The sequence below is a fragment of the Meles meles genome, chromosome 19, assembly GCF_922984935.1.
Source record: "Meles meles chromosome 19, mMelMel3.1 paternal haplotype, whole genome shotgun sequence".
Taxonomy (NCBI): Eukaryota; Metazoa; Chordata; class Mammalia; order Carnivora; family Mustelidae; genus Meles; species Meles meles.
Window position 1 is genome coordinate 56,954,391 of NC_060084.1, and position 26,509 is coordinate 56,980,899.

Here is a 26,509-nt window from a genome sequence, read left to right on the forward strand (position 1 = left end):
ACCACATGAGAGTCTTAGCTATGGAGAAGCAACCGCTGGCGCCCAGAAGGGAGGGGTTGGGGGAGGCGGAGCCAGGTGATGGGGATGAAGGAAGCCTGTGTCCTGATGAGCACGTGATGAGCACTGGGGACATATGGAAGTGCTAAGCCACTATACTGTGCACCTGGAACTAGTATGACATTGTGTTAACTACACTGGAATTAAAAACTTAAAAAAAAAAAAACAAAAACCCTCTGGGGTTAGGGCTCATGGGGTTCCCTAAGAGCACAGTGGGGATGGAGAAGTCTCCCATCTGCTCTAAGAGTCCCTGAGAGCACACGTGGGTGGAGAAGGCTCCCCTCTGCTGTAACAGTCCCAAAGTGCACAATGGTGGGCGTAAGCTTCATTAGCATAACACACGTGTGTACAGGCATGTTTTTCTTGTGGACAACATCGTGCTTGCTTAGCGCAGGTGGTGGTGACTCCCCCTCCCGATCTTCCTCCCAAACCCTAAAACTCACCCCTGTCTGGGGTGTACTGGCTTTGCAGAGGCCTCCCTGTGATCTCTGGGTGTGAGAAGACCTTGTGAGCCACCTCCCCAGGGCTCCTCTGTGTGCAAAAGTCACCAAGAGCAGGATGCGCCCTGACCCGGAAACACCGTGGGGACTCCATGTTCCCCAGGCCCACGCGTAGTCAGCAATGCTGACCCGTACGAACGGGGGACCGGGATTCGGCTCACAGCGAGGTTGCCACAGGAATGGCTGAAAAGAGCAGATTCAGGGCCTAACACCGGGGATGGACCTCACGTCCCTGAATCGTACATGTGAAAACAGTTCCAACAGACCTTGGTGGCTTCAGAAAACAAAAGGGGCACCTGCGTGGCCCAGTCAGTTAAGCAGACTCTTGGCTTTGGCTCAAGTTGTGATCTCAGGGTCGTGAGAACGAGCCTATATCAGGCTCTGTGCTCAGCAAGGGGGTCTGCTTAAGCTTCTCTCCCTCTGCCCTCCCCACTGCTCGCTCTCTACGTACATGCATACACAAATACATACATGTATTAAAAAAAATAGGGGCACCTGGGTGGCTCAGTCGCTAAGCATCTGACTTCAGCTCAGGTCATGGTCCTGGGGTCCTGGGATGGAGCCTGCATCCGGCTCCCTGCTCAGCGGGGAGCCTGCTTCTCCCTCTGTCTGCTGCTCCCCCTGATCCTGCTCTCTCTTGCTGTCTCCCTCTCTCTCTCTCAAATAAATTAAAAAATTTTTTAAAATACAATTAAAATTTAAAAAATAAGAAAGAACGCTTTGCTGTTCTTTTCTGTGAGCAGCCCTCCCGAGGCCCCTCCCCCAAATAATGGAGAGGCCGCTGTTTCAGTGTCCGCTTTACTTGGGCTCAAACTAGATCAGGGCCGCAGGGAAGGGGGCGCCCAGGGGAGGCGGGTGGGAGGCTGCAGTCAGAGCAGAGGGAAGGCGGCCGCGGGGAATCGGCGGTGGATGTTTCCACAGACGGTTCTCATGGGTCCTGAGCCGCACAGGCATCTGCAGGCAGGAGTCCAGGAGCCTGGGGTCTGCAGGGGCCCTGCCAGAGGCCGCGGGGCACCGCCGGTCCATGCGGGCCCCTGGTCAGTGGGTCTTGAGCTGGGGGCTCCGGAAGGCCGACAGGGTGATGAGGAGCTGGGCAGTGTAGTAGGTGGTCATGACCACGAGGCGGGCATGAGGCAGCGGCCGGACAAAGGTGTCCCACGCCAGCACCACATCCGAGAGCGCGAAGAGCAGGGCCCCCCCGCGGATGCTCCCGCCGCTGGCCAGGCCGCGCCACAGCATGGAGGCCAGGACCAGAGAGTAGGCCGCCAGCGCCGGGACCATGCTGGCTGGGAGGTGGAGCAGCAGGATGCCAGAGTACGGTACAGAGACCAGGGCGATGGGCAGCAGGAAGCCGGGCCGCAGCGGAGTGAGGCCGAAGGCCCAGAGGTAGAGCAGGTGGGCCACGGTGAAGGCAGCCACGCCTAGAGGAGACAGGATCTGTCACTCCCTGGTGGCCACCTCCGGTGCAGAGCCCGAGGGGAGGGAGTGCCCAGCGGTAGCATCCACGGCAGGCCACACCCCCCGCCGGCCACACACCCCCATCGGCCTCCCTGCAGGGGTTCCCCTCTCCCTGCCCTTGGCCCCAGAGTGACCTTAAGATGCACACTTGCATCCCATCCTTACTCCACTTGCCACTGCCCGCCAGCTCCCCATTTCGCTCTGCTCCCCAGTTGGCTCCATCCACCCACCCATCCTGCCCACCCCAGGGCCCTTGCACTTGCTGGTCCCCTGCCTGGGCTCCTGTGCCCTCTTCAAGACGGGAACTCCTTGGTGTGGCCATCCTCAACCAGCTACTCCAGATCGCAGCACCCAAAGCCCTGCTCTGTCCCTCTAGGCCCCTCACACCTTCTACTAAGACCCTGCGGCCCGACCCCCCAAGGGGAAGGAGGGCTCTGTGAGAGCCGGGGCTAGTGTCCAGCCGGGGGTCCACAAGAGCCCAGGGCCGTCCGCTCACCAGAGAGGAAGGCGTCAGGCCAGATGAGGCAGGCATCACCCACGGCTGAGCACAGAAGGGCCCCCTGCAGGAGCACACGGTGGCCGGTGCCCCCGCGCGCAGCCTGCAGGGACCCCGCCAGGCACAGCACCGGCAGGCACTTGACGAGGGCGCCGACCCAAGACGGCTGGTCTTGAGGGATCCAGAGGAGGAAGTAGGCAGCACCGGTGACAAAGAAGGGGCTCAACCACAGGCACAGGCGCAGCTGCTTTGGGAGAAAAGGGGGGTCAGCGAGTCCCCGGGGGGCAGGAACCCCGCAGCCAGGACTCAGGTCGGGGGGTTCCTGCTGCATCCCCACCCAGGAACCCGAGTCACGCCCCATGGGGAGCCCAGCCTCCTGAGGACAGGGCCCCCCAATTCCCGCAGGCTGCTCGGGTTCCCCAGCACCCAGGCCCGACCCCCTCCCACACCTGGCGTCTCTCACTTGGGCTAAGGAGCAAGGCTTTCCGGGCAGACCCTCCTCCTCGGCGCCCATGTTGGCCACTGACCCCCCAGAGTGGTGCCTATGTGGGCACGGGTGGCTCTGGGGGTGGAGGGGACAGCGCGTGGTTACACGTTAACCCGAGGAGCGTCCTGTGGACTCTGGGACTGATAACAGGGCCCAGGGAGATGCTGCCCCCGCCCTGGGGATGGCCCCGCCTGGCACCACTGATAAGGTGCCCACTGGGCACATGGGGTCCCTCCTCCCTCCAGCACCCTGACCCCCAAACTGGGCTTCCCCTCAGCTGCCCAGGAGGAATGAGGTCATACACTCCCCTCCCGTCGTCCCATGCCCCCCCCACCGAGAGGGACCCGGTGTGGGATTCCCACACGCTCCCCTGCACCCAGGACTCTGGGGCAGGAGGCGGTGGGTTGGTGGTGATCGCCATCAGCCCCAAGGTCAGGTCAGCCCTGGCCAGGGTACAGGGAAGGACGCCCACCCACTGTCTCCCCAGCAGGCCACCCAGGGGCGCCTCCTGGGCTCTGGCCATTAATCCCCCCCCCCAACGTGGCCTCCACCAATCCGCACCGGCCCCCCCCGCCACGGATCCCCCAAGGGAACAGGTGCTAGTGCGGAGTCCGGCGAGGTCCTCATGGCACGCTGGCCGCGGCTTCACAAGCGCATCCCACGAGCACCCTCGGCCCACCTGTGACTCCAGGTTTGGCAGGAACGGCTTACCATGTGCCCACATATGTTGGGGAGCTGGCCACCCCTAGGCGCCCACGGTGCCACCGCAGGAGACAAGGCTCTGGAGATATCACTTCCGCAAGGTCACCCAGCCATGTCACCCTCCCCAAGGCAGGAGGCTGGCCTGCCACCTCCTGGAAGGTATATGGACCCAGGACACACAGGGCCAGGAGCACGAAGGGGACCCCAGGAAACAGCTCGTGGGGACCAGGCCCCAGACAAGACTGGGCAGGGCTCTGTTCCTCCTCCCAGGCCATTCTTTCCTGTTCTGAGCACAAGTGACCCCACCCTCAGCAGAACATGGAGGTCCAGGAGCCCATCTGCACCCTGAGGGCTACACCCTGGAACTGAGGAAAGGCCTAGGATCCCAAGGCCAGAGCACAGGGACAGCCCAGGCCCCCGGCCCTCGGGTCCCAAAACTCAAGGCCCGAGGCAGCGGATAGGGACAGTCCAGGGCCCCAGCCCTAGATCCCAGCACTCAAGGCCCAAAGCCAGAGTGCAGGGACAGTCCAGGGCCCCAGCCCTAGGTCCTAGAACTCAAGGCCCAAGGCCAGGGTGTAGGGACAGCCCAGGTACCCCAGCCCCAGATCCCAGAACTCAAGGCCCGAGGCAGGGCACAGGTAAGGGCCTGCCCCACTGACAGCCCAGGGCCCCGGCCCCAGAACTCACAGTCTGAGCAGGAATCTTAAACGGTCTTTATTTATTTATATTTGCAATACGAAATAGAAGCTCGGCACGAACACACACACACTCACGCCAGCCTGGGAAGAGGGAGCTGGGACAAGGTCACTTGGCAGCTGGGCTGGACCCCAGACCCTTGGGCATGGGAAGGGGACCCCAGCCAGACCCCTGCCAACCCCCCCGCCCCGGGGGTCTGTGGGAGGTACAGAGGGGGCGGTCTCAGTGAGTGCATTGGGGCCCCACGGGAATGTCACCGAGAGACCCCCTTGGACGGGGACCGCCAGCTCCCACAGAACCAGCAGGGCGAGGCAGAGGGTCCTTTAGCTCCCAGCCTGGGTCAAAGTGCAGGGTCCAGGGCAAGGGTTTGGGCAAAGGCACGGCCCCCACTCGGGCCCTCCCTGGAGGTGGGCCTGAGCCGAGTGCGGGTGTGGGCACTGCACCGGAGGCTTCGGGTGTGGCGGGAGGGGAGCGTGGGGATGGCCCGGACCCCAACGGCCCCCAGAGAGGGGATGCAGGTCCCCCCTGCTGCCCCGCCCGGCCGGGCCTCCTCCTGGCTCTCCACCCACCGGCTCGCTGTCTCCATACAGAATATATAATATAGGTCCTCTCTCTCTCTCTCCTTTCTCTCTTCTCAACTCTGTTCTTTATTCTCGGAGACGAAACTCCATAATTTCTTTTCTCAGTGCAAATGGGGGTGGACGAGGGCCTGTCTCCCAGGCGCCAGGCTCCTGGGAGTCCAGAGGAGAGCACGCAGGGGCGGACAGGGTGGGGAGGGGTGATGGGGCAACAGGGCCACTGTGGGACCCGCCCTGCCCCAACTCTGGAGGGTCCACGTGGAGTACGGAGGAGTTAGCCGCCACCACCAGGACCAGGCAGTTACCTGGGAACCAAGAGGGAAACCTGCATGAGGAAACCACTGCCCCCAAAAGCCCCCCACCTGCCCCCCAGCACCCCCACTACCCACGCAACCCTTGCCACTCACTGGGAGCCCAGGGATGCTGGCCCTCCTGGGGAAGAGCCGTTGGGCATCGGAGGTGGCTCAGGGGCCTGGGCACTGTAGGGGGTGAGGAACGTAGAAAGGTCAGGGCCTCCCCCCCAGGACACCAGCTGCCCTGGGAGGCTGCCCTGTGCTCACCTCTGGCTTTGGGGGGGCCCCGAGGGCTCTGGGCTCCTCTCCCCCTCTGTGGTCTGGGGGTGCTGGCAGGCCCCAGGGGCTGGGACCGAGGTAGCAGGGTCTCCGGTTGCACTGTGTGGGGGCGCAGGCACCAGCAGGGTCATTATCACCGACCCCCTCCTAACCCCTACACCCCCTGTGCCCACAGGAAGAGGCCCACGGCCAGGGTAGTACCCTCCATCAAAGACCCAGGGAGCCACCCCAAGCAGGAAGAGCTCAAGGCTGGGGCGCGGGCTCCACACGCTGCCTGCCCCCTTCTGGAAGCCTTTCTGCCCCTGTGGTGAAGCGGGCTGCCCCAGGTTCCGGGGCCTCTAGGGCACCCACACGTGGGCATGGGCACAGCATCGGACCCTCGACTGCTACGAGGCTCCAAGGCAGTGGTGCAGACCTGGGGGTCCCACCAGGGGTCCCAGCTGGTCACCTGTCCAAGGAGCTGGAGGTGGAGCGTGTCCCTCTGAGTGTGGCCTGGAGGTCCCCGACGCTGACCAAGACCTGGCAGGGGGCTGTGCGGAGAGAGGCCAGGAGACGCAAGGCTCAGAGAGCATGGTGCCAGCCAGGCGCCCTGCCCCAGCCCACAGCAGGTACGCAAGCCAGGGGACAACAGGGAGAGCGGGCAGGGCTGGCCGGCTCACCCGAGGGTTCTGCTACTTCACTGCCATCTGGGGCTTCCTGAGGTGCTGAAGGGGACGTGGGGTCCTGAGACCTGGGGTGCGAGAGAAGCAGCCCGAGGGCCAGCTGGGGTCCGCGCTCTAGCCCGAGGGACCCAGGACCCGGGTGCCCGCTGGGGGCCTCACCTGAGCTGCGGGGCAGAGTGGGCCGCAGGGCCGGCCAGGCTCAGGGCGGGGAGGTCCTGGGGGACGCCAAGGGACCCATGTGGGGTGAGGAGCCCAGAGCTCGGCTCCTTCTCCCCAGAGTCTCGGGGGCCAGTCAGGGCGTCTGTAGGCACTGGGTCAAAGGCGGTTGTCCGGCTGGAGCCTGGGCAGGGGTGAGGAGAGGAGAGTGAGCACAGGAGGCAGACGGCCTGTGTGCACCCCATCACCCCCCCACCCTGTGCGTTCACCCACCCAGAGGCTGGGGGCCGGGGCCAGGATAAGAGGGGGGCCTGGCCCCCCCACCAGCCACACGGCCATCGCCGTCGTCCTCGTCCTCCTCGTCCTCCTCGTCGTCCTCCTCGCTGTCTGTGCTGCCTCCGCTCCTGCCCGGAAACCACCCATCAGCGGCTGCGCTGACACAAGGGATGGACGAGCGGGGACAGTGGGGAAGCCACAGGACAGACCAGTCAGGGCCTCGCCGGGTGTGCGGCATGGGGAGGCAGGTGGCAGCCCTCCACCAGGAGCCCGCCTCATCCTGAGGGCTCCTCCTGAGGGCCGACAGGACGCTCTCCCTCTGCCTACAAGCGTGAGGGGACCGAGAGCAAAATCCCGCACCCGCAGTGTAAACGTGGACTGACGCAGGGCCCAAGCCGGGGAAGGTCCACCTGGCCCACGTGGCCACCAACTGAGGAAGGGCTGAGCACACCACGTGTGCGGTCTTTCTAGTCACTGCGGGGAAAGGGACCCACGTGCACATCACCGAACGTAGCTGACGAGAAAGACACTCAGCAAACGGGAGAGAAGGGGCCATCTCCCAAACCCACAACCCCCACACCCCGTCTGTGCGGGAAGACCAGCCGCCCCCCACCCAGGTCAGGAGCAAGACAAGGGTCTGCTCGCCACCCTGCTCAGGACTGCGCTGCTGTGCAAGGAAGCAAAACCGCGATGTGGAAAGCATCTGGACTGGAAGAGGAGGCAGACCCTGTTAGTAGGTGGCCTGACTGCACCCAGGAGACCCCAAGGAACCCCTTAACTGTCACAGTGAGGGAGCTCCGCAGGGCTCAACGTCCACGTACGAACATCCACTGTTATTTCTCTACACTTGCGACAATCTCAAAATTCCACTTACGTAAAAGATGGAGGAAAAACTTGAACAAAGGAAGCACAAAGCTTATTCTCTAAGAGAGACCTAAGTAAACGGAAAGACGTTCCACGCTCAGGGACTGGAAGACGGAATATGGTTCCCAGGTCTCCGGGCTGACCTAGAGGTTCAGGGTAAGTCCTCCCAGTCCCAACCAGCTTCCTTGTTGAAGTTAACGGGCTGGTGCTAACAGTCCCACGGGATCTCCAGGGACCCTGAGCAGACAACCATGTCGGAGAACTCACTTCCTGACTTCAAACCTGACTACGACAGATACGGAGACAGGGAGGTCCCGGCATAAAGACTAGCGGGCTCCGAGGGGACAGAAGACAAGCCCCACACGTGCAGCCAGGTGCCCTCAGTGGGGAGAGGCCGGGGTCTCCAACAACAGGTGCTGGGATGGCGGCAATCGCACATGCAGGAGACCGGACCCCACGCCAGAGCACACGCACGACCTTCGCTCAAGGCAGCATCAAGAAGTAAAAGCATGGGGCACCTGGGGGGCTCGGTCGGTTGAGCAGCTGCCTTCAGCTCCGGTCACAATCCCAGGGTTCTGGGATCGAGCCCCACATCGGGCTCCCTGCTCAGCAGGAAGCCTGTTTCTCCCTCTCCTGCCTGCCACTCCCTCTGCTTGTGCTGTTTCTTTCTGACAAAATCTTTAAAAAAAGAAGTGAAAAGCAAGAGGGGTGCCTGGGTGGCTCAGTGGGTTAAGCCTCTGCCTTCGGCTCAGGTCACGATCCCAGGGTCCTGGGATCGAGCCCCGCATTGGGCTCTCTGCTCAGCAGGGAGCCTGCTTCCCTCTCTCTCTCTGCCTGCCTCTCTGCCTACTTGTGATCTCTGTCTGTCAAATAAATAAATAAAATCTTAAAAAAAAAAAAAAAGAAGGGGCGCCTGGGTGGCTCAGTGGTTTAAGCCGCTGCCTTCGGCTCAGGTCATGATCTCAGGGTCCTGGGATCGAGTCCCACATCGGGCTCTCTGCTCGGCAGGGAGCCTGCTTCCCTCTCACTCTCTCTGCCTACTTATGATCTCTGTCAAATAAATAAATAAAATCTTTAAAAAAAAAAAAAAAAGAAAAGAAAAGAAAAGCAAGAGCGAGCGTGCACTCAAGAGAGAACGCAGGGTGAACCGTGACCTTGGGCTCACTGGCTTGGCCACCCAGCAGGCGGGAGTGACACATGAGCCCAGCTGCCAGGGCTGTGGACTCACGAGGGGGACAGGGCAGGCCTGTGCCAGCCTCAGGGGCACAGCGGCATGGGGGGGGGAGATCGGATGGCGACACCAGTCTGGGCCGCCGGGGCAGAGCCCACTGAGTCGGCGGCCGTGGGGCCAGCCGGCACCGCAGGCATAGAAGAGCGGGCGGCAGCTCACCCACACTCCGCCAGCTCTCCTGTCACTGGAAGGAAGGGACAGAGGGCGGATGGGAAGCCCCGAGTGCGAGCTGACCAGAGAGGGCAGGTGGGTGGTAGTGGTGGACAGACGCACGCCGGGGCCGGCCGCACGTCAACGACGCACCGACTTCCCACCGCACACAAGCGGTTAGATTCTCAGCTGAGCGGGAACACGCCCTCCTTCCCGCTTCCCTCCCGCACTGGGGTTGAGCAGGTCTCAGACTCACCGCATGCCCGGGGCCTGGCCCCGGCGGGTTCCCCTGGCTGGCTGGCTGCCCTGCCAGGCACCATCCTCCTCGTCAGACTCGCCAGAGCCCTGGCCCTCCTCCTCGTCCTCCTCCTCGTCCTCCTCATCGTCAAACTGCTGGATGCGGTCCTTGTAGCAGATCTCCAGCAGGCTGGCGTTGGGCTGCAGGGTGCAGGGCAGCACGGTCAGCGGCGCGTCCCCCTCTACCCCAGACGCCACGCCACCAGGGACGGGCAGCACTCACGTTCTCGTCGTCGGCATTGAGGGAGAAGGTGATGTTGGCGGTCTTGTCAAAAGGCGCGCTAGGAGAGAGGCAAGGGGGCAGTGAGGAGGGAGCGGCAGCTCCTCCCATGTCCGCTCAGCACACCCCGGCTGCACGCTGGCCTGCAGCTGCAAACCCGCTGACGGGCTACAGCTTATCTGTGGCCTCCCATCGGCGCCTGTGACCCATCCCAGGCATCCGTCCGGCTGCTCAACTGGCAGGCTGGCGGCTGAGGTCCGATAGAGACGCGCAGCCCGCCCGTCTCTGCCCGCACAGGGGTGCCTGAGGGGACGCGAGCCTCAGATCCACACAACTAGCTGGGTGGCCCCAGACAGGCCACAGAGCTCGTCTCCTCTCTGCCTGCTTCTCTTGGACCGGAGACAGAGGCAGCATCTACCCAGACAAGGCGACCATCCAGGCACCCATATCCCCTAGGAGCAAGGGTCCAGGGCTCACAGGGCCGTCATCCATCGGGACGGCAGCCAGGAATCGAGTCACAACCATGCACAGCTCAGCAGTCTGTTCCCACCTCTGTTCCACACGTCCCTAGGCCTCCGGGCCTCCAAGTCCAAGAAACGACAATGACAGAGACCACGGGCCATGACCGGGATGTGGCTGTCATCCAGCCCGTCTCCACCGAGCCTGCAGTGTCGTGCACACGGAACAGGGGAGACCGGCCGGCCACGGTTCACTGTGTCGCGAAAACCCATCCGCCAAGCGTGAGGCCACAGCACATGCAGCTCGCCCCCCCAGGATGCCTGGCCTGTGGCTGGGATCCTGGACTCAAGGTCCCAAGGGCAGGGCGACCCGCAGTCTTCCACGGGGGCCACCGACACCCAGCTCCCTGGGCTCCACTTTCCGGGAAAGCCTCAGAGAAGCACAATTCCTCCGCTAACTACGGACAAGGACTGCCGACGAGAACCCGGCTGCTGCTCGTTCCACAGCCTGACTCGCGTCCTCCAGGGGCGCTGTCAGTCTGGGTGAGGATCCACACTCTGCCCCTGCATTCTATCGTTTGTCTAATTCAGGAGACACTTGGCCACAAAGGGCCACGGACAAGCGCGAGTCAACAAGCTGAGGGTCACCTCGGCGTCCATACCACACGGCCGAGCTCCCACACCGTGTCCTCTCGGCCTCTCCTCCAGGAACGCAACCGCACAGAGCTGCCCAGAGCGGGCTGGGCCAAGCGCCACCCACAGGTCAGGGCGGGACGGCCGACTCTGGGGACATGAGTCCCACAGGGCCAGATCTTCAGCCCCAAAGCTATAAAAATACTCACCTACCTTCCATTCTAGAACATTTCATGCCTTTCGAGGTTTTTATAAGGTTTTTAATTTTCTTTTTTTTTAGATTTTTATTTATTTATTTGACAGAGAGACAGAGATCACAAGGAGACAGAGAGGCAGGCAGAGGCAGAGAGAGAAGCAGGCTCCCTGCCGAGCAGAGAGCCTAATGCAGGGCTCGATCCCAGGACCCTGAGATCATGACCTGAGCCGAAGGCAGAGGCTTAACCCACTGAGCCACCCAGGCACCCGAGGTTTTTATAATTTTTAACCCCACTGGGAACTGTGAAACAGAGGCGGCAACAGTTTCATCGCTGAGGATGCCTGGCTGTGCCCACGGCACCCATCCAACGGTCGGTCTGTCCTTCCTCAGGCGGGGTCTGCTCTAGGGCCATCCACACACCGGGCACCGGGCTGAGCAGAGCCCTGGCAGACACAGAGCTCATGACTGCCCCCAAGGGGGACCCCTGTCCGACAAGACAGGCCAGCAGCTGACCACTGTGCTGCACAGGGGCGATCCGCTCTCATACGTGCCTCGGTTTCCCCAGCTGTAAGGAGGCTCCTGAGCCCTGAGCCGAGAGGGATGGTGGACACACGATGGGAAGATACCCGAAATGTGCCCAGCGCACAAGTACCATGATGAAGTAGATGCTGACGAGGACCCCAGGAGCAGCTGAGGCCCCAACTGCCTGTCCCTGGAACCTGCCCCTAAGGGGCTACCTGGACCTCCTCCCCTGGCTTCCCGAAGTGCCACATTAGGAAAGCTCCTGTCCTGCCCTCTGCTGGTCCTTCCTCTTTCCCTCAGAGCATCATCGACACCCTCAGAGTAACCTCTTCTGCTCCAATGGCCCTTCCCGCAGGGCCTCTCAGGGTGAGCTCCCCCCAAGACCGTGGCCTGGCCACCTCCTTCCCAGCCCCAACCCGGGCTCCCCTCCAGGCCCTCAGCCACTGCCCCGCAAGGAGGGACCGAGGAGCAGGGCTGGCTGCGCTCCAGGCTAAGCCCGGATGCCAGGACTGGCAGGCAAGCCATGGGGGGAGCAGGGAGGACACGGGAAGGCTGGCGGGAGGTGCCCGGGGGCCAGCAAGGGCCCCCGCCCTCCCACGAAGGGCACACTCACTTCACACTCTCTTCCTGCTCCCCAAACTCTTCGTCATTGAAGCCAAAGTGGTCGATGAAGGCTGAGGTCATGCGCTGCATCTGGAAGTCCATGAAGGCCTGCAGAGGGGTGGCGGTCAGGGCAGGTGGGGGCAGGCAGGACAGGCCCCCCGCCCCGCCCCCCAGCCCACCTGCTGCAGCACGGCCTCCTCCGGGAAGTTGAACTCCTTGAGCCGGTCGTCCTCATCGTCGCTGGAGGAGTGCAGCTGGTGGGTGCTCACCTGGGGCAGGGCGGTGGGCAGGGGTGAGGACCAGGCCAGGGAGGGTGCGGCTGCGGGCAGGTGCGGCCGAGGGCAGACCGTCACAGAAGGCTGAGGCGCCTCACCAGGTCCACGGTGTTCTTCTTGTTGGTCTCCGCCAGGGGTCCGGACACGAAGGCCTCCCACTGCTCCTGCTGCTCACTGGGCAGTTCTGCTCGGTGCGGGGGAGAGACGGCGTGAGGGGCCCCCCGGCCTGCACCCCTGCGTGCCCCGCCCCCAGCCCCGGGGCCGGCCACTCCCTGTCCCTCACCCTTCAGCAGCTGCCCCAGCTGCTCGGCATTGGGCCCCTTCTCCGTGTTCTGCACCAGGGCATTGGCCAGTCTCGTCAGGTGGCCCATGTAGCCTTTGCGGGGGCCCCCCGCAGACCTGGGCGAGATCAGAGCGATAGATGGACATGACCCCGCGCGCCTCGGTCCCCCTGCCCCCCACGCAGACAGAGCCCCTAGCGCTCACTGCACGAGGTCGTTCTCCTCCCAGGAGGTCAAGATGCGCTCCACCAGGCGGCACTGCTGAAGGAGCTGAGGGAGCAGAACGGGCGTTGGGGCAGGGCCGGGGCACCCCCAGACCCGCTGTAGCTGGCCCCGAGCCCCAGCCCCCAGGCTCTGTCCACCGCCATCCCGGCTCACTCCACCCCACCTCCACCGACACAGCAAACCCGAAGACCCCCCCTCCACACAGCCCTGGCCACTGACACCCACAGCCACCACGGGCTGGACAGCTCGTGCGCCACGGCCTCAGCCCAGAGGACACCCCGTCTCTCCACCCACCTGCACGGCATCCCCCGTTCTCCCGGACAGACCTAAGGACAAGGCTGGACGCCTGGCCCCCCCACCCGTGAAGCTGCCTGGCAAGCACCGGCAGCAGGACAGGGGGATGAATGGGGACCCACGGGGACAGGGAGGGGGATCTGGGAGCCCCAGCGCACGTGTTTCACCGCGGGGTTTGGGGCAGGGATCTCGAGGCTACTGTCGGAAGGAGACCCGGTGCTCAGCACGGCGCGGACACACAGCTCCACTTGGGCGTGCAGGAAGTTGTTGAACGTGTAGTGGAAGAACAGGTCCTGGGGGGCAGCACAGGCTGGCACCAGAGGCCCCCCATACCCCCGCCCCAGCACCCCTGCCCAGGGCTCCCCCTCCACACCCCTGCCCAGGTCCCTCTCCATGGCCCCTGCCCTCCGCACCCCTGCTCAGGGCCCTCACTCTCCACACCCCTGCCCAGAGCACCTGCAGCCCCGCCCTCCATACCAGCATGGTGTTGGGCACGTCCAGCGCCAGGAGCTCCTGGGTCAGAGCCGCATCGTTGGCGCTCAGCGCACTGGCCAGCAGCTTGACCACGTGCAGCCGGGTGTTGCCCAGCGGCGGGGCCAGGCTGCCCCACGTAGTTTGCAGCGGCTCCAGCTACGGGCACAGGGGAGACTCAGCGCCGCCCAGAACCACGGGCCACCCTCCCCGCTGCCCTGCCTCCTCGGCCCCCCAGCCCCGACCCACCTCCGGGGGCTCACGCAGGAGCTGGTGGAAACGGCCGAGCCGCGGGCGCAGGGCGTGCAGGACGCCCACACTGGACGTGGTGCTGTCCAGGGCCGCCTGGGCCAGGAGCTCCAGCTGCCCATCCACGCTGCTGAAGAAATTATTCACGGTCACAGACTCGGACCTGCAGGAGGGGACAGGAAGCAGGGCTGTGTGCGGGACACACTCATGTGCGGCACTCCGGGAAGGAAGGGAACAGCTGCTTCTGGACACGTGCACGCAAGGTCCCATCATCCCGGGCAACGACCCGCCTGGACAGCCATGCGTTTACACAGGCAGCTCAAAGCCACGGGCGGTGTGCGGGCCTCAGAAAGGCACAGAGGACTCCTCCCCCAGGACCCCGAGTGACCTCCCAGAAGAGAGACCACCTGTAGAGGCCACATCCCCACAACGCCCCCACAACCTTCACCTCCGAACAGAAAGGCAGGGCTCCGAGGGACGGCGCAGCTGCCGGGGAGGCTGTCCCCCTCACCTCGGCCTTCTGGGCTCCAGCAGGGTCAGCAGCACCTGGACCCCGCTCACAACGACAGACTGGCTTCGCTCCCCCTCCAGCATGTTGCTCAGGAGCTGCTCGATCGTCTCCTGCCTGCGGCAGGGGCCAGGACGGGGAGAAGCGTGGGGTCGGGGTACGGCGCACAGGGTGGCGGGGGGCGGGGTGGGACAACGACAGGGAGGGCGCCCCAGACAGGCGCCCCAGACAGCCTCCCGCCCTGGGTCTGGGAACCGCAGACCCACTTCTCCAGGGTGGCCAGCAGCTGGTCGGGCTCCGGGCTGTCCTGCGCCTGGATCATCTGCTCGCGGCTCAGGCGGATGATGTCACACAGCGACTGGGACGCGTTGGAATGTTGCTGCGGAGGCAGAAAGAGGACTGAGGACGCCGGCCCAGCTGCCAGGCCCGTAGCATCCTGCTTTCGGGGCCCCAAGGGAGCTGGGGGTCGTGCACACACAGGGACGCGGGTGCCGAGGGAAGGGACAGAAGGCACCCAACACCAGGAGAGGAGAGATGGCAAGGAACCGGGAAACCCAGGAAAGCTTTCGGAGAAGACACATTCCCACACTCCACACCATGTGCTGTAGGCCGAGGAGGGCTGACCCCGATGTCCACTGGCGGGTGAGTGGTAAGCAGAGAGGCTACCGTGAACACGCCTCAGCCTCAGGAGGGGAGAAAGCACCTGAGTGAATGCGGGACATCGGGGCTGAGGCAGAGGCCAGACAGGAACACCAAGTACGGTGTGACTGCATTTACACGGCAAACACAGCAGACACAAACCCAGACAGAGCGCAGCCTGGGGGCGCTGGGGGTTCACAAGCGGAATGGACAGTGAGAACTAAAGGACCCAGGCTTTCCTTTTGGGAGTACGAAAAAATGATCCCAAACCAGGTGGTATAACCGGACAATTCTGAGACTGCGCTAAGAGCCGGCGCACGCTACGTTTGAACAGCTAGTCCACACGGTGTGTAAGCTCTACCTCAGCAAAGCTGCTCGGGGAAACACAAGGGAAAAACGGGAGCAGATCTCCAAGTCGAAGCCAACAGGGCAGCCAGCAGGGCCCACCTGCGCAGACCCCACAACCGTCCAGGACACAGGCTGCACTTCAGAGCCCGTCACAGGCACCCCTGGTCCCCTGCCCCTGGGCCTGCATGGTCCTCAGCTACTGGCCGGATGCCTGGGCTAAGTACCCGCACCTGTGGGCCTCTGCGCTGTAAGCCAGCAGCCCGGGAAGACAAGGCAAGACCCCCCCGGGCTGCAGCAAGAACGTGAGGCCACTGCATGGGTTCGCTGAGGGACGAGCAGGGTGTGCCCAGCCACAGGAGCCTCAGGAAGCGGCCAGGTCCCAGTCAGCAGGGGAGCACGGAAAGGGAGCTGGGAAGGGGCCCCTGGAAGGTTGGCAGCGAGGGGGGCCAGGCTGGAGCCTGGAGTCTGAGACCCCCGCCAGACCCCCATCCTACCAAGAGACACGGGACCAAGCTCCTGGCTCATAAGACACGTTCCTGCGGGCGCAGGAGCCCTGTCCGGAGAGACTGGAAGGATGGGCACACACAGCACCGAACACTGCCCTCCTCCTTGAGTTCACCTTCCGGGGAGGGAGGGGCTCAGGGTGGCGTGAAGTACAGAGTGGGGCAGGAGGCCGGGCCACAGGCGGGACACCTGAGGGGACACTCACATTGTCATCCTTTGACGGGTGGATCTGCTCTATGAGCCGCTGCACAATCTTCTCCTCATTGAGCCACTGGAGGTGAGAGGGGAGGTGAGCCTCTGCGCGCGGCCCCGGCCCCCGGCCTGCCCCGGCCCCCACTCTCCCTGGCCCCCGGCCCCAGCCCCCACTCTCCCCGGCCCCATGCTCACGTTGACCACATCCTGCCTCAGCTGGGGCCGCTCCACGCAGGTGAGGAGACGCAGCAGCAGGTCCATGATGGCCGAGGTGCCGATGTGCTGCAGCAGCAGGCCCACGAAATCGTCCTTCTTCCGCAGGAAGGACACGAGCTGGGGACGGGAGGGACGGCAGGCGTCACACGGCAGGACCTGGGGCCTGTGCCCCCCGCCTGCCCGCCCCACCCCGGGGCAGCACCTGGTCCGTCTTGCGGTTGATGAGGATGCCCATGACCTTGCTGAAGAAGCTGGCCAGCAGCGGGTTGAGGCTGCTGCTGCTCTGCAAGAAGCCATAGAGCCGGTTCAGCAGGGACTCGTCTGCGCCCAGCGCGTCATTGATCTGGGGCACGTCTGAGGTCAGGATCTCGCAGGCCACGCTGGGGTACCTGGCAGGAGGGGGGGGTTCACATCCAGAAAGGGAAGCAGGCTGGCCATCCTTGCCCCCCACGGCCTCCTGCCAGAACCCGCACGGGGTCTCCACGGCCCCCGTCCCCAACGACCTTCCCTGAAACCCCACTTCATCCCTCGCCCACCCCTCCCCCGCCACAGGCCCCACAGCCCCGCCGGGAGGCACCCCCTCCCGGGAGCAGCAGGTCCCAGCAGCCCCGGGCCGGACGGGCAGGGGCTCACTTGTAGCGCAGCCGCTCCTCGCCACTGGCCGGTGGCTCCTGGGTGACCCAGGCCACCATGGCCTGCAGGTGCGGCGGCTGCAGCAGGAAGTCCAGCAGCTTGCGGTTGACGACCTTGCACTCCTGTAGCACGTCCTCCTCATCCAGGAGCTCGGGCAGACTCAGGTCCTCCCGCTCCAGCAGCGAGTCCAGGTGTGAGCTCGTGTGCAGGTCAAACTTCCAAAACATGGCGCCCTGAGGGCAGGACTGCCTGTCACACTCTGGCCTGCCCCACCCCTCCACCTCAGTCCCCACGCTCAGACCACCCTGACAGTGCGAGGGGCCCCCTATAGGCTAGGGATCACTTCTTGGCAGAAGCCAGCTGCCCTGACCACCTCCTGGCCCCCAGACCCCGCAAAGGAGAGCAATGAGCAGGGCCATCACCATCCTGTCCCCCTCCAGGGCCTGTGTCCTCTGTCCCCGATCTGGGCAGGGACCCTCCCGGGGCAGGGCTGGAGCGGTGCTCATCCTGAAATCTCCAGCGTCAGATTCACTTCAATCCATATTTGCTGAACAAATTCCAATGCCCCACGGTAGCCAGCACCCGGCTGCCGTCCAGCCCAGCAGATCACCATGCCCCATGCGGGGTGTGGGACACCGACAGAGGGAAGTCTAAGATGTCCCCAGGCCGTGGCCGTTGCCTGGATGCCACATATACACACACAAACACACCCCACCCCCCATCTAGTGGCCGGACAAAAAAGAGGAAAAGTGGGGGAGGGGGCCTTTCAGAACAGCCACTGACTGGGGCCCAAAGGAACCAGCACAGTCAGTGACTCAGTGGGGAGGAGGCCAAGGCTGTCCCCCAGCACCTGCAGAACTGCACCCTGCTCCCCAGCCAGCATGGAGGCACTGCCCGGGCCACCCCAGCACAGGTAACCAGCTCTGCACACACACTCAGCCGCTCCTCTGAGGAGGCCTACAGGCTCCCAGTCCAGACCACCTGCGAGGCCCGCCCTGCATGTGCCATCCAGCTCCCAGGCCACTTGTTCCCCACCCTCTCCGTCCACCGTGCACAGCACCCATGTGCCCCTGGGAGGGGCTGTCACCAACCCACCAGGAGGGAAGTTGGGGGCTCGCCAGCACCATGCAGGCGTGGACCAGAGCTCACATGCATCACTTGCCTTGTGAAGACCGCATGAGGCAGAGGCCACAGGGGACAGACTGAGAGGGCCCCCTGGGTACCACCTGGACCCACGGACAGCAATCTCTCTCCTTAGATGCCCTCCTCACCCTGACTGCCCCACACCACCCCGACCACGGAAAACCCGTCGGCCACAGACGGAACACCAGCCTGGAGCAGAGAGCAGCTCTGACGCAGGGAGCAGTCAGGACTAAAAGCCAGCGCAGAGTGGGGGGACACGTGTGACCTCGGGCAGGACTGGCCTTCTGAGCCCCCACCGCCAGCTCTCCCTTCTGGCCTCCGCAGGGGACAGCGCTCCTCCTAGCGTCCTCTCCACCCTCCGTGACCAGCAACAACAGCTCTGAGTCTTCTGGGAGCCCGGATCCTGGCCCAGTACGACGGCAGGTGGACCAGAGGACTCCCAGTCATGGAGGACAGCAGCAGGCACCAGGCCCTGGCGGGGCCGGTGGGGACATCCCACAGGCCAACGCATCCCGTCCCACAGAGACCCGCCCCTTATCCCTACACCCTTCACCCCAGGTTGGCCACTTTTCTGAAACACAAACCACAGTGCCTGATGTTCACTCCTGGCCAAAAGCCCAAAAGGGTTCCTCAGGGTTCCTCGAAGCCCAAAAGGGTTCGAGACCCCAGGGACCCAGCCAGCCTTCCAGGCCCCCTTAGGGGACCTCCAGCTCCTGCCGCGCTCACTGTCCCACGCCTGCCGGCGGAGTTGGCCGAGTCTGCACTCCTGCGGGACCCTTCTGCAGGCCCGCCTCACCGGGAACCAGCCCCCAAGCAAGCTCCAGCCCAGCTCCCCCCATGGTGTCCAGGGGTTGCCATCTTGGGCTGTGCCTCCCCAGCCGGCAGCTCTCCGGAGGAGGTCCCTGCGTGTCATCGCCACCCCACCACCATGCTGGACATCCCAGCCTCCTGGCATTATACAACCATGACGCCAGACATATGATGGACACAGGTCGCGCTGGCTATGGTGCCGGCCACGCTCTCAGGATCGGGCCAGCCCAACCACCCATCCATGCGGAAGGCACAGAGGCCCGCCTCACAGTCTCCTGGGTGCAGAAGCAGAGGTTCACAGAGGCACCGGCCACCCAGGCCCCGCCACAAACACTCCCAGAGCCCCAGGGCTCTGGGCCGGGGCTCTGACCCACCAGCACCTCCCCGTAGCTCAAGGCCGGCTCCTTCCTGGTCCTCACTAGTCAAGAGACTCCTCTGAATTCAGGGAGGAAGCCGAGGCCTGGGCCCCCACTGTGCCAGCCCCCTCTTGCGTCACTCAGCCACCAGAAATCCAGGGGTTTCTCTCCACCTGCACGAGCCTCCCCCACCAGCCCGTCCCTCTCCAGTCTGCCCTGTGCTCTCTGTGTTCTCCACATCCCCCCCGCATCCCGCTGCAAAGGCATCCAGGCAGAGCTGTGCTGGGCCCTGACCATGCCCCCGGTCTGTGCTTAGATGCCCAGGGCACCCCTCCACAGTCCCACGCCTCGGCATCCTGCCTGGCTGCCCTCACCGGCTCCGGATACAGTAGCCTTTCTGCGCCTGGGTTTTTCTCAGCAACTTGGCTCTGGCTGCCTCGCCTGCCTGGGACGCCCCAGTCCCGGGCTCCTCCTCCTCGGGGTCTCCTGCCAAGCACATGCCCACCATCCTGTGGCCCCAGCTCCATCTACCACCCACACCCATCCACTTGCACGGCGCGCACATGCCCCGACCAGACAACGGTCCACACGGGCACCACCGTCCTCGCTAGGCTGCCAGGAGTGCCAGGACAGCTCCAAGCGCACAACATCGTATGCAGGTCTCACTCAGAAATACCAGCAGAGGACACCTGGGGGGCTCAGATGGTTAAGCATCTGCCTTCGGCTCAGGTCATAATCCCGAGGTCCTAGGATCGAGTCCCCCACTGGGCTCCCCGCTCAGTGGGGAGCCTGTTCTCCCTCTGCCCAACCCCCTGCGTCTCTCATGAATACATACATAAAATCTTAAAAAAAAAAAAAGAAATACCAGTAGAAGGGCACCCCATCTGCACCCCCACATGTTATGAGGCCCCTGCCCCTCGGAGGCAGCAGGCGAAACTCCTGCCAGGGCATGACTCCCACCCAGTTACCCCCTCGCCACTCGTAAGCCGCTGTCATGCGGGTGGCTGGGGGAGGAGGGAGCAGGTCACGAGGCCGGCGGGGGGGTGACGGTACAGGGATGGAGGGGGCAGGGAGCACCACTGCCCCAGAAGCACAGCCAACAGCATCCCCCCAATCCTCAGGTGCTCGGCGACCTTCCTTTGCACGCCAGCAACTCCCTCCTTTTGCCTGGACCCCAGACCTTCCCCAGAAACCCCTCCACAGCTGATGGACATCCCCCCTCATTTGACGACAAGGCCGTGACAGAGCTCATGCTCCACGCACTGGTGGCCGGCACCGGCACAGGTCCTGAGCAGGACGAAGCAGGGACCAGAACCACCTCCAGAACCCCCTCCAGGGGTAGCCACCACCAGGAGCCACAGGGAGCTCTGCCGAGCAAGCACTCCACCTCCTCCCACACCCGACACCTTCATGCTCAATGAGGACACCAGAGGCTTCAAAAGGCCGCCTAGGGGCACCTGGGTGGCTCAGTGGGTTAAAGCCTCCACATTCAGCTCAGGTCATGATCTCAGGGTCCTGGGATCAGGCCCCACATCGGGCTCTCTGCTCAGCAGGGAGCCTGCTTCCCCCTCTCTGCCTGCCTCTCTGCATACATATGATCCCTCTCTGTCAAATAAATAAATAAAATCTTTAAAAAAAAGAAAAAAAGGCCACCTACACAGAGTGAACGAAGCAGTTACCAAGGACGGCGTGTGGTCAGACTCTGTCCGCTGAACTGTCCGAAGACGCAAATCCACAGACGCAAATCCACAGACGGAGCCGCGGGAGCCTGGGGGTGAGGAGTGCCTGCTCACGGGTATGGGATTTTCTTCCGGGAAAAGCATGTTTAAAAAAAAAAAGGTCTGAAATTGCTTGTACACAATTTTGTCAATTATACCTCAGTGAAAAAAACCCACTACGGTGATGGCTGCACAGTTCAGAATACACCAGAAACCACTGACTTGTGCGCTTTAAACAGATGAATCACTCAACATACGAATGACATCTCAACAAAAACCATGACCAAAAACAAAACCAAAGTTGCCCAAGGCTGCGGTGACAGGGCTGGGCCCAGATACTGCTGTGTGTCCCAGTCAGCCCAAGCCAACAAGACAGCAGCTGCCAGAAGGGCTGAGGCACAGCAAGCGCATCCCGGTTCCCCTTCCCCACCCACCCCGGTGGCCTCCCAGTGTCCCCAAGCTAAGGGCGGGGGGCACCAAGGCCGAGGGTGGGCACAGGGCCCAGCCTAAGCCTCCTGAAAACCTGTGCACCCACACGGGCTCCCAGTCTCCGAGATGAGGAGGTGAAGCATGATCATGATTCCCACATGACAGCCGTGGAGACAGGGGCCCCTGGGGATGGAGCCACAGCCACCGAGAGGCAGCAGCAGGACTCTCGCCTGCCTGCTCTCCTGACTATAGGCGGAACTTCTCAGCGCTGAGACCCGCCCACTTTCAAAGCACCTAGTTAGAGGGCCCTGGCCCCCAGGCACCACCCCGAGCCCCCACAGCAGGCCCACTTGGGACAGCAGGCAGGGCCTCCTTCCCTAAGCAGGCCTTCCAGAGACCTGGCGTGGGAGAGGGGGCACCCACAGTCAGATAGAAGGGTGCCGCGTGGTGTGGGGTACAGGCTCCAGGGGCCCCAGACCCAGGCAGCCCCTTAAGCTCTCCCTCAGGAGAAGGCTGCAAGGGTCAGATGCAAGCGAGCAGTATAGGGACCCCACAACCATCACTTCGCAGGCTCTGCACGGAGCAGAGATGCCAATACGTGAGAACTAAATGCACACACCGTCACAAGTGCTGATGGCCAAGCCCTTCGTCCCACTTAGCAGCACCTGCTGGAAGCCCTGGGAAGAGCACGGACAGGAGGGGGGTTTCCATTCTCATGCTCTAATGGGGTGAACCCGGCCCAGGCTTGGCATCCCCATCTGTGCAATGGGGCCACGCTGCGAGGACCACCAGCTCAAGCAGGTGCCCCTGACTGCGCGGAAGCCCGGACACCCTAGCAGGAGGGCAGGAGCCAGCCACGAACCTGAAGTGACCGCTCTAAACACCAAGGACCCTGAAAAGGACTGCCCCTCCATCTGCCTGAGCCACACGGGTCATTCAAACACGCTGGAGGATGCCCCACACACCCTCACCCCCGCCCCAGGCAACTCTGAGCAAGCTTCAAGAAAGCGGAAGTGACTAGCGCTGGCTCTCAGTGGCAGTTTGAAAACCATGACTCTGGCTGCAAACGGAAGAAGGGGAAACCGTAAGCGAGAAAGGAAGCCATTAAACAAGAGAACGACCTCTGCCTCCGCCGCCTGGCACCATCCCCGTGGGTTCCCTGCTCTGCTGGGTCGCTGTCAGGCTCTGACGCCAGCTGCCCTCTCGAGAGCGGCCGGCCCCCGTCTTGGCCCCAGCAGGGGTCTGGCTATAGCTCCCAAGGTGCAGGACCCGTGGCCCTGCTGTGGCCGCCACCACCGCTGTGTCTGTCCAGACACGACTCCGCCTGCCGGGGGGCCCATGGGCAGGTCCTTCATCTTCCACCTCTTCCTCGCCTGCCCTGGCCCCGAAGCACCCGGAAGTGGAGGTCAAGGGCACAGAGGCCTCTGGGAGGGCCTCCAGGGTGGCCGCCTGGGCTGCCACCTTCAGCCATCACAGGCCCACAGGCTGCTGTTATGAGGCCCGGGCTACGTGAGCCCTATGAGGGGAGAGAGCCCGCCACCAAAAGGCTGGCCCCAGCCCCTCACAGGGCTCAACAGACCCAAAGACAGTGAGACCACCTCCCTCAAGCCCCCCAGCCAACTGTCAGGTCTCTACCAAGTCTGGGAAGGGGGTAGGGGACTTGGATTCCGAGGACAGGGTAACAGTAATGGCGACCCAATTCCCTCTGAGGAGGACCGGTGTGTTTGCTAGATGCAGAACCCAGCACAGCCACAGCAAGGTGGGCAGCAGGACGCCTATGTAGGACAAAGGGCAGACCTGGCCAGAGCCACGGACGACGATGAGCTGGGATTTTCCCATGACTTGGGAAAGCCTGGGAGGGATACCCAGTTAGGGGACAGCCCAGAGCAGTCTCCCAGGGGAGGTGGCTGCTCTGGTCCAACCCAGGGAAGGTGTAATCAGGAAACAAACTGCAGACCCCAGGCCAAGGGCCGAGGAGGGGCCTGAGAGCTCATATTCAGGGGACCATCTCCTGGATCAGGTACAGGTTCCAAGGAGGAAAGGGAAAGAAGAGACCCTGAAACCGCACTTGAAACACCAAGAGAAGCAGACTCGGTGTTCAGGGTGATCCGAAGTCAGAGCAGCCGAGGGTCCAGCCCTGCCCCTCCAAATGAGGTCCCTGTGGCCCTGGACCAGGTCCTACCAGCACCGATCCTCAGTGTCCTCATCTGGGAGACACCTCACGGGGACTGGTGGACCACACCTCCCAGGGGAAGACCTATAAAACAGGGTTCAAAGAGAACCAGAGCTCTGGCTTGGAAAGGAGGGCGTGTCCCCACTCCCCACGTGCTGGGCCTGCCCCAGGGAGCCGGTGCGCCAGGGAGGCCAGGAAGGCCTCTCCTCCTCACCAGAGCTCCGGGCCTATCTCACCTCATCTCTGGCGGCCACCCGCATGGCGCTCAACACTCCCGCCACACCACACCTGACTGCTCGAGCGCTGCCCTGGCTGGCTGCTCCCTCTGCCTCCCCTCCAGCTATTCAAGCTTGCCTAGCTCCTCCTGGGTCCTTCAGGCTTCAGCACAGACACCACTTCCTCCAGGAAGCCTCCCCTGACTGCGTGGGGGGCCTGCTCCACGCTCCCACAGCTTCCGTGGTCACCCTAGGACGGCGTCTGCGTGCTGTGACAGGATTCGCCTCTCCTGTCACCTGCCTCCCTCTGCAGAAGGCCAGGCCGGCAGCTAGAAATACTTGTTGAATTAACAAAAAAGTGAAGTCCAGAAGGCGAAAGTGACCTGCCAAAGTCACTTCCCACAGATACTGAAAAAAAAGGGTTGGTGTGTGGTGGGAGGGAGGTTGGGGGCAGGGAACCAGCAGGTTCTCCTCTAATGCAGAGAAACAGCGGGGGACCCGACCAAAATCACGGAAAACACGAAAGTCAATCAAAATACAGAACTCAGAACACACAGCCGCTGAGAGAGCTGGGTTTCTCCCCCGCAGCACTACTGAGGCTGGGGCTGGAAAATGCTGCAGTGGGGGGCAGTCCTGTGCACTGTAGGCAGTCAGCAGCACCCCAGGCCTCTGCCCACCCGGGACCGGGAGTAACCACCACCGTCTCCTGCCACTGCCGAATGTTCCCTGGGGGGCACCATCCGCCCTAGGACCGCTGCAATAGACAGCGCCAACCCCAGCAATCACCGTCAGAGCTCCCAATCGGGAGCACGCCCTAGGCCTCGCATTCTGCTACAGGCTCCCCCGCCCCCCCTCCCACCCAGAGCCCGCCGAAGCCCCAGAGCCACGGCAGGAGAAGAGCACCGACGTCAGCACCCGTCTACACCCCACTGAAGTTTCTTTACAACTCCAAACCCCACACCATACCTCACACAGCTTCCCTTCCAGAAACATCTTGCCTTCCGGTGTTCCCGTCCCGTCTAGGGCCTTGGCGCCGGCACCGGGGTGTGCAAGAGCGCGCAAGGAAGGACCCTAACCGGAAGGGGTCATTCAAAGGTCTGGACAAGCAGTAGTTCCGAGGTCCCCGCCTCCCCAAGCTCCTGCACCCAGTCCCGGGTCCCCACCTTCAGAGACTTGCACGTGCTGTTCCTTCCGCCCGGAAGGCCCCTCTTCCCACTCTCCATCTGTCAAGCCTACCGTCCGCCCAAACAGCGAGCGCCGCGCCCCGCCGGTCTCACCGGCCCCTCCTCGGCTGCCCGCAGGCCCTGAGCTACCTCATCACAACACCATTAATTGTGACTGTCCGGCGAGATCTTTGTGTCCCCTCCCGCCGCCGCCACCGGGCCTCACGGCAAGTCCCCCGCACACGCTCAGCCGGGCAGGGGGCAGGGAGAGCCCCACTGCCCTGCTAGAGCCCGAGCCCGGGTCGGGGAGGCGAAGAGCAGGAAGGGGGTGCTCCCGGGGAGGGGACCGGGGACGAAACGGTGGAGACGTCCCAGGGCGGGGGGGCTGCATCCGAGCACGGGAAGTCGGACAGGAGGAGAGCCAGGGAAGGCGGGCTGCTGCCGGGAGACTAAGGAACTGGGGGCGGGTGTCTGTCCGGCGGGCCGAGGGGACCCCGCGGCGGCTGCTCACCTGCGCGGGGGGGCGGCGGCTCCTCGCACTCGGGGCTCATCCGGGCGCCCCCCCCGCCCCGCCGCCGACGGCTCCGGCCCCTGCTGAGGGGCCCGGTATGAGGGGGCGGGGGGAGGCGGCGGGGGCTCGCGCACGCGCCTTCGGGCCTGGGGGGGGGGCCCAGGTGCGCCAAGCCGCGGGGTTCGGGGGACGGAAGCGGGGGTCCGGAGCTCGCCGGCGGCCGGGGGGCGCGGGGAGGTCAGCGCGGTCGCGAGGCCCGCGGAGGCCCTCGGCGGGGAAGTCGCCCAGGCCGGCCCGGCCCGGCGCCGCGCGGGAAAGCAAAGGCCGGTTAGGGAAGACTTTTGCCTCCTCAGTCCGAACAGGCCGCAGGGCTGAGCAGCGGCCGACGGAAGCCGAGGCCCACTTCCCTGGCCGCGCCTTCCCCCGAACCCGCTGGGTGTTCAGGCAGTGCAGTCGGCTCGGGGCCTCCGACGCCCGGCTCCGTCCGCCACTATCCCACAATCCTTTAGCGCAGGGGCACGCAGGAAGCCCCGCCCACCCGCCGCCGTCCCGGTGCGGGCCCGGTAGTGCGCGTGCGCGCAGAGGCCCGGCCCCTCCCCCCACCTCCCGGCCCCGCGGGCCCTCAGTGCCGACGCGCTTGTGCTGCTTCAGGCCAACGGTCTCTCCCCGAGTAAACCCAGACAACCCAACGCGCAGGCGCCACTGTGCGCCGCCGCAACTGCGCGTTGCCAGCCTTTCTCTGTGACTCCGTTCCAAAGCCCAGAGGAAATCCTGCTCCAGGATTTCTCTTCCTGCTCGCTCCTCCGTCTCGTCCAATTATAGTCCGGCTTTGGCTGCCGGGTCCAGCTCCCGGGTATTCCAGACCGGGTTTTCTCTCCAGCCAAGGCTCCGCTCTCTGGTCCCACGCAGTTCTTGACGCCTTCCGGGCGGCGCGCGGACTCGGGTCCCACCTGCACGCCTCTGGCGGGGCCGTGTCTTACTGTTGCTTCAGTTTTCCCGGCTTCGTGTCCCCCTTGCCCACGTTACAGGCCCGCTGTAAGGATCGGACGACCGAGTGCGCATACTGACCCACCTTCCATGTTTTAACCCGCAGACCGACTGCTTGTATCAATGAGACATTTTGTGGAGTAGTGGTTGAGGACATCTTCCTGTACTGGTTGTTCTGTTTCAGGGTTGCCAGTTATGCATTGTCCTTCCCATGTCTTCGCTTCGATAATCTTGGTCATTTTCACCTGGCTCTTCCGGGCCTTGCTATTTCCAGTGTATTTGTGGCAGGGGACGGGTTTTGGTCCTTGTGTCAGCTACCTGCAGCTGTGTGACAGTCACCACCTGGGCAGCCTGC

At 63.7% G+C, this 26,509-nt stretch overlaps 2 protein-coding genes across 8 annotated transcripts; both read right to left on the reverse strand.

Moving 5' to 3' along the window:
* Window positions 1–1,339: 1,339 nt before the first annotated feature.
* TMEM86B (transmembrane protein 86B) lies at window positions 1,340–3,737 on the reverse strand. 3 transcript variants are annotated; one of them, XM_045987129.1, is made up of 4 exons: window positions 3,678–3,737; window positions 2,975–3,073; window positions 2,512–2,755; window positions 1,340–1,978 (listed from the first exon to the last, which is right to left on the reverse strand). In XM_045987129.1, the coding sequence occupies exons 1-4, from the start codon at window positions 3,720–3,722 to the stop codon at window positions 1,596–1,598; spliced, it is 771 nt and encodes a 256-aa protein (XP_045843085.1). In that variant the 5' UTR covers window positions 3,723–3,737; the 3' UTR covers window positions 1,340–1,595. The 3 variants fall into 3 exon arrangements, with proteins under 3 accessions (XP_045843085.1, XP_045843084.1, XP_045843086.1); XM_045987128.1 differs by having other exon boundaries at window positions 2,512–2,758; XM_045987130.1 differs by lacking the exon at window positions 3,678–3,737 and having other exon boundaries at window positions 2,975–3,091.
* A 661-nt stretch (window positions 3,738–4,398) lies between these two features.
* Window positions 4,399–25,305, reverse strand: PPP6R1 (protein phosphatase 6 regulatory subunit 1). Of its 5 annotated transcripts, none has more exons than XM_045987069.1 (25): window positions 24,460–24,696; window positions 20,616–20,765; window positions 16,650–16,882; window positions 16,219–16,405; window positions 15,996–16,133; window positions 15,814–15,879; window positions 14,384–14,496; window positions 14,121–14,234; window positions 13,610–13,772; window positions 13,367–13,519; window positions 13,048–13,182; window positions 12,576–12,640; window positions 12,373–12,488; window positions 12,188–12,273; window positions 11,994–12,083; window positions 11,825–11,922; window positions 9,406–9,463; window positions 9,142–9,323; window positions 6,638–6,768; window positions 6,368–6,548; window positions 6,206–6,276; window positions 5,995–6,076; window positions 5,535–5,645; window positions 5,382–5,453; window positions 4,399–5,279 (listed from the first exon to the last, which is right to left on the reverse strand). In XM_045987069.1, the coding sequence occupies exons 3-25, from the start codon at window positions 16,874–16,876 to the stop codon at window positions 5,276–5,278; spliced, it is 2,643 nt and encodes an 880-aa protein (XP_045843025.1). In that variant the 5' UTR covers window positions 16,877–16,882; window positions 20,616–20,765; window positions 24,460–24,696; the 3' UTR covers window positions 4,399–5,275. The 5 variants fall into 5 exon arrangements, with proteins under 5 accessions (XP_045843025.1, XP_045843027.1, XP_045843026.1 ...); XM_045987071.1 differs by lacking the exon at window positions 24,460–24,696 and adding an exon at window positions 23,515–23,535; XM_045987070.1 differs by lacking the exons at window positions 20,616–20,765; window positions 24,460–24,696 and adding an exon at window positions 25,168–25,305.
* Between the last annotated feature and the right edge of the window lie 1,204 nt (window positions 25,306–26,509).